General features: G+C 50.0%; 1 protein-coding gene across 1 annotated transcript in view; it reads right to left on the minus strand.

The window, feature by feature from the left end:
• DNAH14 (dynein, axonemal, heavy chain 14) overlaps positions 1-11,319 on the minus strand; it is a 157,968-nt gene that overhangs the window by 52,333 nt on the left and 94,316 nt on the right. The window contains exons 48-54 of the mRNA XM_015562337.1: positions 10,981-11,142; positions 9,041-9,232; positions 7,366-7,547; positions 6,984-7,092; positions 6,015-6,140; positions 3,201-3,295; positions 2,174-2,333 (exon numbers count right to left, since the gene is read on the minus strand). Of these exons, the coding sequence (XP_015417823.1) occupies positions 2,174-2,333; positions 3,201-3,295; positions 6,015-6,140; positions 6,984-7,092; positions 7,366-7,547; positions 9,041-9,232; positions 10,981-11,142 (1,026 nt within the window). The remainder of the gene's footprint in view (positions 1-2,173; positions 2,334-3,200; positions 3,296-6,014; positions 6,141-6,983; positions 7,093-7,365; positions 7,548-9,040; positions 9,233-10,980; positions 11,143-11,319) is intronic.

Below are 11,319 nucleotides of genomic sequence, written 5' to 3' on the forward strand. Positions count from 1 at the left end.
GGGAAGCCCCCAGTGCAGACATCTTGTCGCTGCTGTTACTGCTACAGGACCTTTGCTACAGTTTTTAAAAGAGGAGCTCCGTTTAAAAGTAAAAATAGAACTCGTTAACTTTCTCTGGCTTCGCACAAGTTGGAGTGCGCGGAGGTCTGAGGTCTGCTTCCTGTGGGCCTCAGGGGTGAGGGGCTGGGGACCCCAAGAGGGGAGTGGGCTGGACACACCTGCTCAGAGGTCCTGCCGGCCAACGGGGGGGGCATGGCCCAGGGCACCCTGGGGCTCATGAGGTCACCCTCTCACTTAGCTGTGCCACACGCCTATAGACCAGTGGTCGGCAAACTGCGGCTCGCGAGCCACATGCGGCTCTTTGGCCCCTTGAGTGTGGCTCTTCCACAAAATACCACGTACGGGCGCGCACGGACGGTGCGATTGAAACTTCGTGGCCACACTCAAGGGCGCCCCCTTGAGTGTGGCTCTTCCACAAAATATCACGTGCGGGTGCGCACGTACAGTGCTAATTTTGTGGAAGAGTCACACTCAACGGGCCAAAGAGCCGCATGTGGCTCGCGAGCCGCAGTTTGCTGACCACTGCTATAGATCCGCTGCGTGGAAACGGCACAGCCCACGGTGGAGACAGCCCCGCAGTATTTCTCCTCTACTTCTGGGGGCCGTGGTCAGGAGGAAATCTCAGATTCCTCCTCCTGCCACCCCCCGCACCCCAAAGCCGGACAGAACCACTCAGCTGAGGGATGCAGGCGGCCTGCCCTCGGTTTATTATTGGGGCTCCTATCTATCACAATAAAAGCGTAATATGCTAATTAGACCGGATGTCCTTCCAGACAACCTTCTGGACGTCCTTCTGGGGACTTTAGAGAGGAATCCGCTTCTTGCCTCTTTCGGCTTCTGGTGGCCACACGCGACCTGGATCGTGGCCACACCAGTGGCATCTGGCTCTCCTGTGCGTCCATCTACATACAGTGCCAGGCAGGGTCCAGGGCCTTGTAACTCGCTGCCTACCCTGCTCCCCCCTTTCCTCTTCCTGCGAGTCTCACCTGTCCAGCAGGGCCCCACTCTATGCTGCCCTCACCCCACTGCTTGCTCAGGGCTCTAGCCCTGCTATCATCCTTCTTACATCCTACAGTGAAGCCACAGTCTTATCTTCTGTTAAATATATTTCTATTGATTTATTAGAGAGGAAGGGAGAGGGAAAGGGAGAGAGAAACATCAAGGATGAGAGAGCATCACTGATCGACTACCTCCGGCAACCCCCAACACTGGGGATCGAGCCCACAACCCGGGCCTGTGCCCTGCCCGGGAATTGAACCGTGACCTCCTGACTCTTAGGCTGCTTCTCAACCACTGAGCCACACCAGCCGGGCAAGTCTCTGAATTAGATCTGCTCCAGAAAAACTCTTCACGAGGTGTCCAGACGACCTTACTTTCTCTGATTTTTTTTCTGTGCTCCCATCTGCCCCCATCTCCTCCCACACACGTCCGCACTGGCAAGTGCTCAGAACAGTGCCAGCCGGCCGTGTTGTACACAACCCTTTGACGCACGGTAACAATAGCTCTCCGGGACCAGGTTCAGGACGGTGGCGCAGCCAGATCCCCGACTCCCCTCCTCCCCCAGAGACACCAAATCCACAGCTACCTGTGGAACAATGACCTCTGAAAGGAACCCCCAAACGACCTGGGTGACTGCTAGATTTGGGCAAAAGAGAATCATTGATGAGCTGCCTCCTTCACCCCTCTACCCGCCCGACCACCCCCACTCACTGGGGATCGAGCCCGCAACCTATGCATGTGACCTCCTGGTTCGTAGGTCAACGCTCAACCTCGGTGCTACACCAGCTGGGCCAAAATTCTATTTTTTTAAAAATATATTTTATTGATTTTTTACAGAGAGGAAGGGAGAGAGATAGAGAGTTAGAAACATCGATGAGAGAGAAACATCGATCAGCTGCCTCCTGCACACCTCCTACTGGGGATGTGCCCGCAACCCAGGTACATGCCCCTGACCGGAATCGAACCTGGGACCTTTCAGTCCGCAGGCCGACGCTCTATCCACTGAGCCACACCGGTTTCGGCCAGAATTCTGATTTTTACGCTTCTGTTTGACTCCCTTGGTTTGTAAATGCAAACGTGCCCCGGATGCAGTCGCCGGCGAGCAGCTCTTTACCTTATCGGGTAACCGGTCCTTGTCGATCTGAACCAGTTTCTTCAGGAAGCCGGTCTCCGAGAGCAGTAGCTTGGCCGTCGCCCAAGTAGGTTTCTTCTGCAGGAGGATGCAGACGGCATTCATGACGGTCAGGACCAGGTTAGGGGGGCGCGTGTAGACTCTGCAACAGACGGCGAGACGCTCGTCAGCTTCACGAGGAAAGTCACTCAGAAGACAACACGTACAGATTTTTTTTAACAAGCGTTTTCGATAGGGAGAATGGCCGATACATAGCTTTATTTTTACATTATTTGCGTGTTTTTAAAAATTTGGGTGTCTTGCCCGGCTGGCGGTGGCTCAGTAGTTGAGAGGCAACCTATGACCTGCATGCCCCCTACTGGCCATCGAGCCCACAACCCGGGCAGCGCCCTTGACCGGAATCGAACCCGGGATCCTTCAGTCCACAGGCTGATGCTCTATCCACTGGGCCAGACCAGCTAGGGTGCTGTTTGTATTTTCTTAGGAATGTCTCTTTTGCTGCCTTTCACACCTGGGAAGGGCACAAGGGGAAGTGCTCCCCATTGCGCCACCCGGTGGCAAGGGCCGGAAGTGCAGCACCGATGTGCAGGGCTGCACCCCCACAGATCCCACCGCTAACCTGGCGGAAGGAGCAGCACAGGGCCCTCTGGTTTGTGGAACCGCAGGTCAGGCACGTCCACAGGCCCTGGGGCTTCTCTGCCCGGTCTCGGCAAGACAGCATCTCACCAACTCCAGGACGCACGTTTCTACGTCTCTGAGACTGCGGGTGGGTTTATAACCAAGGGCGCACCCCGGCAGCATACAATCCTGACATGCCTTACCGTCGATGGCATCGTAACATGGATTAGGCACGGTAGATATCACATGTAATATAAAATTGAAGAAAACAACTCCAAGATGGGTAAAAAGGGCCATCTAAACACGGAATGTGGACTTAGTGACTTTTGCCAGGTGTCTATTGCTTTATTCGGAACTTTTTCAACTCAAAAGAAAGAGGTACATGACTCACCTCAACTCAGAGATATCGGCTTTATCCAGGGCATTGAGAGCGAGGGTGGCCTTTTCCAGAGCCGGCATGACGCCTTTCAGTTCATTGGCAGTTGTCTGCAAGAAGGCAGAAGCCCCCAGATACATATGAATGGGTATGCAGTTGTGCTATTATCTACTAGAGGCCTGGCGCATGAGATGCATGCACTGGGGGTGGGCGGCCCTCAGCCTGGCCTGCGCCCTCACCGCAGTCCGGGACCCCTCACTCCTACATTGAGCGCCTGCCCCCTGGTGGTCAGTGCACGTCATAGCGACTGGTCATTCCACCATACGGTCAATTTGCATATTATGCTTTTATTATATAGGATTAGCTATTTTCCATACAAACAAGTGTAAACCTATCTCAAATAGGACAACGATGCCTAGGCATAATTCCAGAAACTTCCACCTTTCCTGGCGTGTGGCATTCAGGCGCGGGGCCAGAGGGCATGCTATAAGAGGAACGTGTGCTACAGCGCTCAGCTCCAGGCTGCGGAGGAGAAGCAGGGGTTACGATGCCTGGACGCAGAGTTGGGCTGTGGAGGATCCTTCCGTTTGTTAGATGTAGACAACTGTCAGCACACGGTCAGACTTCCACTGGTAGCCACACACAAGGGAAGCTCACTCCTTCCTGAGGACGTCTGATAACACAGCACATACATTTCCCCTTTTTAAAAAATATTGTCACTGATTTCAGAGAGGAAGGGTGAGGGAGAGAGAGACAGAAACATCAGTGATGAGAATCATGGATCGGCTGCCTCCTGCACGCCTCACACTGGGGATCGAGCCCGCAACCCGGGCATGTGCCCAGACCGGGAATCGAACTGTGACCTCCTGGTTCACAGGTCAATGCCCAACCACGGGGCCACACAGGCCAGGTTGAATTTTCCCCTTTTTGATGGGAGTTGTGCAAAAAACAGTTCTTTAAAATCCCTGGGGTTTTAGGTAATAATCAAGATGTTTTCAATGCCTCAATAATATAAGTGAAAAATTTCATTCCTTATATAGATATGTGAAAGGTTTTTTATCATTTTAACTGTTATTTACAAATAAGACAAAAATTTGAGGGCTGTTAAACAAAAGCGATTGTGTGTCAAAATGAAGAATGCATCCTATGATCACACTGGAAAAATTCAGGGTCCCGGCTGAGTTTGCAAGAAATATTGACATTAATTAAAATATGAAAATCAGAAAACACACCTATAATGAAGATATTGATGGAAAACGGGTTAACGAATGCAAAGAGTATTTAAGATTAATTGCTAGATAAGAAATCTTGAAATGCCACTGCTGCTTATAGCAAAGTTGACAGCAATACTGATAAAAATGTTCATGACATTATCAACAATAAGTGATGAAGCTGAAATAAACTTTTCTAAGAAAACTATCCATATGAAAAACGCGTTTTGATCGACTATACCAAAATTTCTATCGGAAATGAAATTACAAAATCATTTCCATATGAAAAAGCAGTCAGAGTATGCAGTGGAAAAAATGCAGGAAAAAGGTATTGTGGGGGTGTTTAAGGCAGTGAATTATTGAACAATCTTGTTATTTTTCTAGATTGTGTGATATTTGTAAAAATGGTTAGCTTTTAAAATTTTGTAGATTATTCGGTTTCTTTACTTATTCGAAATATTCACTTCCATGTCTAACTGTGAACTAGTAATTTTGTATTACTTTAAAAAATATGGCCTCAGCCCGGCTGGTGTGGCTCAGTTGGTTGAGCGTCTTCCCATGCACCAAGAGGTTGTGGGTTCGATTCCTGGCCAGGCCACATGCCTGGGTTGCTGGCTCAACCCCCGGTGGGGGGGGGGGGCGTGCAGGAGGCAGCAGATCGACGTTTCTCTCTCTCATTGATTTCTCTCTCTCTCTCCCTCCCCCTTCCTTTCTCTTTAAAAGATCAATAAAAACATATTTTAAAAATTCAAAAAAATGTGGCCTCAAAATTGTATAAGCTTCAGGTCCTACAAAACCTGGATTGGCCACTGAAGCCAGATTAGCCCTGTGGTCTGGGGAAAACCCATTAACACAACCCCTTGATTCCTCTACATCGCTCTTCCTTAGGCCTAAGTAAATGAAAGACTCAAGTTAAGCTGCACACATTGATGTATGGGTCCACATACCCCCTTCACGGGGGGAAGAGGGGGGCCTAGCAGAGGTTCCGGTACCTCCCTGGGACCCTCATGTGGCATTTTTAAATATATATATATATTTTATTGATTTTTCACAGAGAGGAAGGGAGAGGGGTAGAGAGTTAGAAACATTGATGAGAGAGAAACATCCATCAGCTGCCTCCTGCACACCCCCCACTGGGGATGTGCCCGCAACCCAGGTACATGCCCTTGACTGGAATCGAACCTGGGACCCTTCAGTCGGCAGGCCGACGCTCTATCCACTGAGCCAAACCAGTTAGGGCCTCTGCTCCCTATTTCACTCATCGCGTCCCACATGTGGTAGCTACTCAGTAAACGTTTGTTGGGATAAATATTAAAAGTACCCAGAGTTGGGACACTATATACACCGAGTGGCCAGATTATGATGACCACCCCATCAGTACAATGAAGTGAATTAGTTATGCAAATTAATAATAATAATAAAACCTTGAGAGTATTTGCGTAGGAAGTTCTCAATATTCAGTATTTTTGGAAGAGTCAATGAAGTACTGATGGGGTGGTCATCATAACCTGGCCACTCAGTGTATACTGAAGAGCAGTTAGCCGACCTTTAAATGGGGGCGTTAGGGAATAATTTTGCAAACCTCCCAGTGATCTGTTGGTTATGGTTTTAATTTTACCTGAGCGTGCTCTTCCACAATCCTGACTTCTTCCGCCATGATTTCTTCGTCCTGTTTAACAAGCATCTGGACTTTCTCAACTACCTGGGAATCCTTCTGTAGTTTTTCCATTAAGCTTTCTTTTTCCTAATGAACCAAATAAATCTTCTTAGCATGAATTTTGAGAGATTTTTTTTTTAAAAAAAGAGAAATTCAAATAGCCCATTTCGTTACTGTAAAAATTGATCAACATCACCTTGGAATATCTTTGTTTAATAGCCTAACCAAGATGACTACGCTAAACATCATTTCATACAACGCACGTAAGGAACAATGACACGTAACGACTTTAGAATACTGGGCAGCTTGCCCGGGACCACAGAACATTTCAGATGACGAATAACTAGGGAATTTTCCTACCTGAGGTTTTTACCATTAGTTCGATACTGATCATCACATTTCAATATGAAAATACTAGAGGCCCGGTGCATGGATTCGTGCACCAGCGGGGTCCCTCAGCCTGACCTGCGGGGATCAGGCCAAAACTGCTCTCCGACATCCCCCTGAGGGCTCCCAGATTGCAAGAGGGCACAGGCCAGGCCGAGGGACCCCACAGTGCACAATCGTGGCCGGGGAGGGACCGCGGGAGGGCTCCAGGGCGTGTCTGGCCTGTCTCACCCAGTCCCGATCAGCCAGCCCCTAGCAAGTCTACCGGTTGGAGAGTCTGCCCCCTGGTGGTCAGTGTGTGTTATAGCAACTGGTCCAACGAACAGTCGGACACTTAGCATATTAGGCTTTTATTAAATAGGATAATGACATTAATATTTTGCTATCACTGTTGTTACTGTTCCCCTCCCTTGACAGAGAAGGAAATTGGGACTCAGAGAGAGCACACAGCTGCGTGGTGTCCAAACCAGAAAGTGAGCTTTTGCAAGGCTGCTCTGTGCTAAACTATCAGAGCTTGACAACGAGATTTCCAATGGAACTCACCTTTGTTTTCTGTTCTATCTGAGGGGTGACAATCAGGAGCTCCTCCTGCATGTCCGTAACCAGAGCCCTGGCCTCCAGGATCTTGGACAGGCCCATGTAGAAACGATCCCTGAAGGAGGGAAGGGATGGGGAGGGGTCGTTTATGACAAAACATCAGCAAAGCAAGATACACCGTGGTCATGGCCGGAAGGCACCGCGGGGAAGACACCAGCTCTCCCCAAACCGATACGGAGGTTTAATGAGATTCGGATCGAAAACCGCAGTCGGGGTCGCACGGGCGGGTCTTAGGTTGGTGTTTACAAATAAAAGCGCCGACGCAACGTCTATTGAAACATAAACAGAAAAAATAAACATGTTTTCTGATTTGGTCTCCGAGTCTCACCTCTTGGTTTGCAATTCTTTCTCGCGTGACCGCAAAATGTGTGCAAATGTGTCCATGAATCGCAGGTAGCTTCGGGGGGTCACGTAATAGCGCCTCCCGGTTTTTTGGAAGAATTTTGTGCTCAAGTCTTTTACACTTTGGTGGATTTGGACACACGTTGGGGCAAGTTTTTCCGTTAAGTTCTGAAAAAAAAATATTTTTTTTAAGAATTAAGAGAAAGCAATTCAAATATACATAAAAAAAGAGGAGATTGAACTCTGTAACTTGAAATAGTATATCAGTTTTGAGATGTGGGGATGTAGAAAAAGGCCCCGAATGGGTGGGACCACAAATATATGAGTTTTAATAGCTGGGATGGTATGAGAGTGAAAGAGGCAGCGCTATGGCCAATGATCGGTGACACGCCAGACTCCATTCACTGGGCTGAGCCCGCGTTCCTGCTCCAGCCACCCACGGAGTCAGGGACCTGTGGTCCAGGTCCATGTTTATGGTGCTTTCTTCTGCTCTCATCTGCCTTCAGGTAGATCATCCATAGCAGGACAGTCAGTTCCCTTGAGTAAAACAAACCTGTAAGAACGTAGGGGTTCACAGGACATACAGATACGTAGCTGAGGGGAACAAGAATGGAAACCGAGTCCCCACGGCTGAGCTCTGGAGGGAATTGTCACTTAGATGTAACCGAGTCGTAACTGCCCATCTCCCGGCCGCCAAGTCTCGCCAACCAACCACCTGGCCACGTTAAAGCAGCGGTTCTCAACCTGCGGGTCGCGACCCCTTTGGGGGTCGAACGACCCTTTCACAGGGGTCGCCTAAGACCATCGGAAAACACATATACAATCACATATTGTTTTTGTAGTGAATCACTATGCTTTCATGATGTTCAATTTGTAACAATGAAATTGGGCGTCACCACAACATGAGGAACGGTATTAAAGGGCCGCGGCATGAGGAAGGTTGAGAACCACTGCGTTAAAGCCAGCTGCGTTTTCTTCCGGGTTCCACCCGTCCCTCGTGTCCTTGGCCTTTCCCTGCCTCGAACACATGGACAGGTAAGGCTGCGGGCCCCTTCCGAGGTCCCACCGAGCTTCAGGCTCTGGGCACCCACAACTTCCTTTGTCTGTACCCCATGGGATCTTCCGGGGAGTCACTCTCAAAAGAGTCTCATTTACCTGTTGCTCATAAACTCGGAGCTGATTGTGCGTGTGCGCGTGTGTGTGTGTGTGCGTGTGTGTGTGTGTGGCTTGGGCTCTCACTGCTTTGGAGTTTTGCGGCTGCAGCCGAGCCAGAGAAGTTTAGTAGGAAAACACAGAGGCTGCAGCGTCCTGAGCGGAGAGTCTGGTCAGCGAAACGCAAAATGCAGGAGAGAAAGAGTCCCCATTGGTCGGCTTGGCAGGAACACCTGCTGTTCACCCTGAGGGCAGAAGAGTGAGGGGACCCAGGCGACGAGGAATCTGAGCATCTTTGAAATAAGGTGAATTTGGGGGCAAATGAGACAGGAAATGGACCGAGGGTCCAGACAAACACTTGACTTGTTTTCTCATTTTTCCGAGAGCTGCCCATTTCTGTTCGCCTGGGGTTCAGAGCTGTTCAGAAATCTGATACTCTCAGATCCTGTTAGTAAACGGAAAGCTTCCCTTGTATTAGTTTTTTTTTTTTTTAAAGAAGTTGTATTTACCTCTCTGTTCTCTAAATCCACATTTTTTCTCAAGAAAGAGTTGGCTACAACCAGGAGCGCCTCTTCTGGCCACTTCTCGTACCAGTCGATGGTGCAGGAGCTAATCATAGAGGCATAGACGCGGCAGTTTTGGCGGAAATTAGGTCCCGTGGGACTCACGATCATAAAAATATGCAAACTTTTACGTATTCTCTGAAACATAATGGAAATATAAGCTGTTAGAATGTAATCCATTGCTTTGAAAAAAATATATCGCATTGAACATGCCACTTAAAACCCGTGTCAATTCTTTCCTTAGTGAGTCAAGACTGACCCACTGTGAGCGGAGTGCCTGACCCACTGTGCGCGGCGCGCCTGACCCACTGTGCGCGGAGCGCCTGACCCACTGTGTGCAGTGTGCCTGACCCACTGTGCGCGGCGCGCCTGCCATGACCAGTGCCCTTCCAAAGGAAATGGCAATTCCCATAGAGCTCTTCTGTGTGTTTTTTAAAAAATGTTTTTATTGATTTCAGAGAGGCAGGGAGAGGGCGGGGGAGAGAGAGAGAGAAACATTAATGATGAGAAAGAACCAGGGGGTCAGGGTTCAATTCCCGGTCAAGGGCACATACCCTGGTTGTGGGCTTGATCCCCAGTGTGAGGCGTGCAGGAGGCAGCCAATCCATGATTCTCTCTCATCACGGATGTTTCTACTTCTCTCTCTCCCTCTCCCTTCCTCTCTGAAATCAATAAAAATATATTTAAACAAAAAACCCACAACTCAATCGAAGCAGCCGTTCAGATGACGTTCTCTCTCGATGGTGGATGCTGCTTCTGGAATCTTTTACATCTTCTTCTTGTGACCGAGCACAAAGCACCCGGTGAGGAATGGAGGGGTGCCCAGTTCAGTCTTCAAATGACTCCATGAGAGCTAGACACGGGCACCAGAAATAAGCTGGCCCGTGTTCAGGCTTCCACAGCGGACACTTTGGGGTTTGGGCAGCCACGTCGACCTGTTCACCAAGCCACCGGTCAGTCACCGGCCATCGGTCAGAAAGCCTCAGTCGTTGGTCACACCTCGCTTCAGACTGATCCTTTCAGGGCCACCCGCCTGCCGAGTTCCTGCCGACCACCACCCGCTTCTCCTGGCCAGCTTCCTGCCGTGCCCACGGCCTCCTGGTCAACGTTAGGCTTCTTTCAAAGAGACGAAAACATTCTCAGTTTCTTGCCTGTCCACACTTGTTGCCAACGTGACCGAGATGCAAGCCTCCTCGGCTGGGAAGGAATCTCAGCGTAAGAGATCACAGTGGGGCCCTGGCCAGTGTGCCCAATGGTCAGAGCGCCTGCCTGCGCGTCGGAGGGCTGCAGGTTCGAGTCCAGTGAAGGGATTGTACCTGGGTCGCAGGTTCACGCCCTGCCCTTGGTCAGTGCATGTGTGGGAGGCAACCAATCTCTCTCTCTCTCTTTAAAAAAAAAAAAGGAACAAAAAGAAATCATCATGGGATCGCATTTGTCATTACCTCCAGCTATTCTTTTTTTTAAAAAATATATTTTTATTGATTTTTTACAGAGAGGAAGGGAGAGAGAGAGAGAGAGAGTTAGAAACATCGATGAGAGAGAAACATCAACCAGCTGCCTCCTGCACAGCTCCCACTGGGGATGTGCCCACAACCCAGGTACATGCCCTTGACCGGAATCGAACCCGGGATCCTTCAGTCCGCAGACCGACGCTCTATCCACTGAGCCAAACCGGTTTCAGCAGCTGTTCTTTTTCCAGCCAATGACAGGGAGGCCCAGGCTCAGAGCCCTGTGTGCCCGTGTGGAGGGCTGGCAGTCCCGTCAGCTCTGAAAACTCCCTGAAAGAACTCAAGGAAGTCCCCCAAGGTGAACATCACACACAGGAACAACGAATGCGGCCTGCGCCCACCTCCCACGGCGCTGGGGCAGCCGGCGCGCGGCGGTACCTTCTGGAAGAAGGACAGGACGGCCTGCCTGTTGTCAACGTAGCCGGTCCTTTCGGCCAGAGACCGGATCCGCAGGGCGAGCGAGTCCAGCTCCTCCTTTTCGAATATGTCAGGCACGTCCCCCAGACTGACGATGCTGTTCAAGTCCTCCAGGAAGGCCTCCTGGGGGGAAACACGTTCAACCGCGCGGGGAAAGGACCCAAGTATTCCCCTCGGAACACACCAGGCAGGAGGGGTTAGGGCAGTGGTTCTCAACCTTCTGGCCCTTTAAATACAGTTCCTCATGTTGTGACCCAACCATAAAATTATTTTCGTTGCTACTTCATAACTGTAATGTTG

The sequence above is a fragment of the Myotis davidii genome, unplaced genomic scaffold (assembly GCF_000327345.1).
Source record: "Myotis davidii unplaced genomic scaffold, ASM32734v1 scaffold174, whole genome shotgun sequence".
Lineage (NCBI taxonomy): Eukaryota > Metazoa > Chordata > Mammalia > Chiroptera > Vespertilionidae > Myotis > Myotis davidii.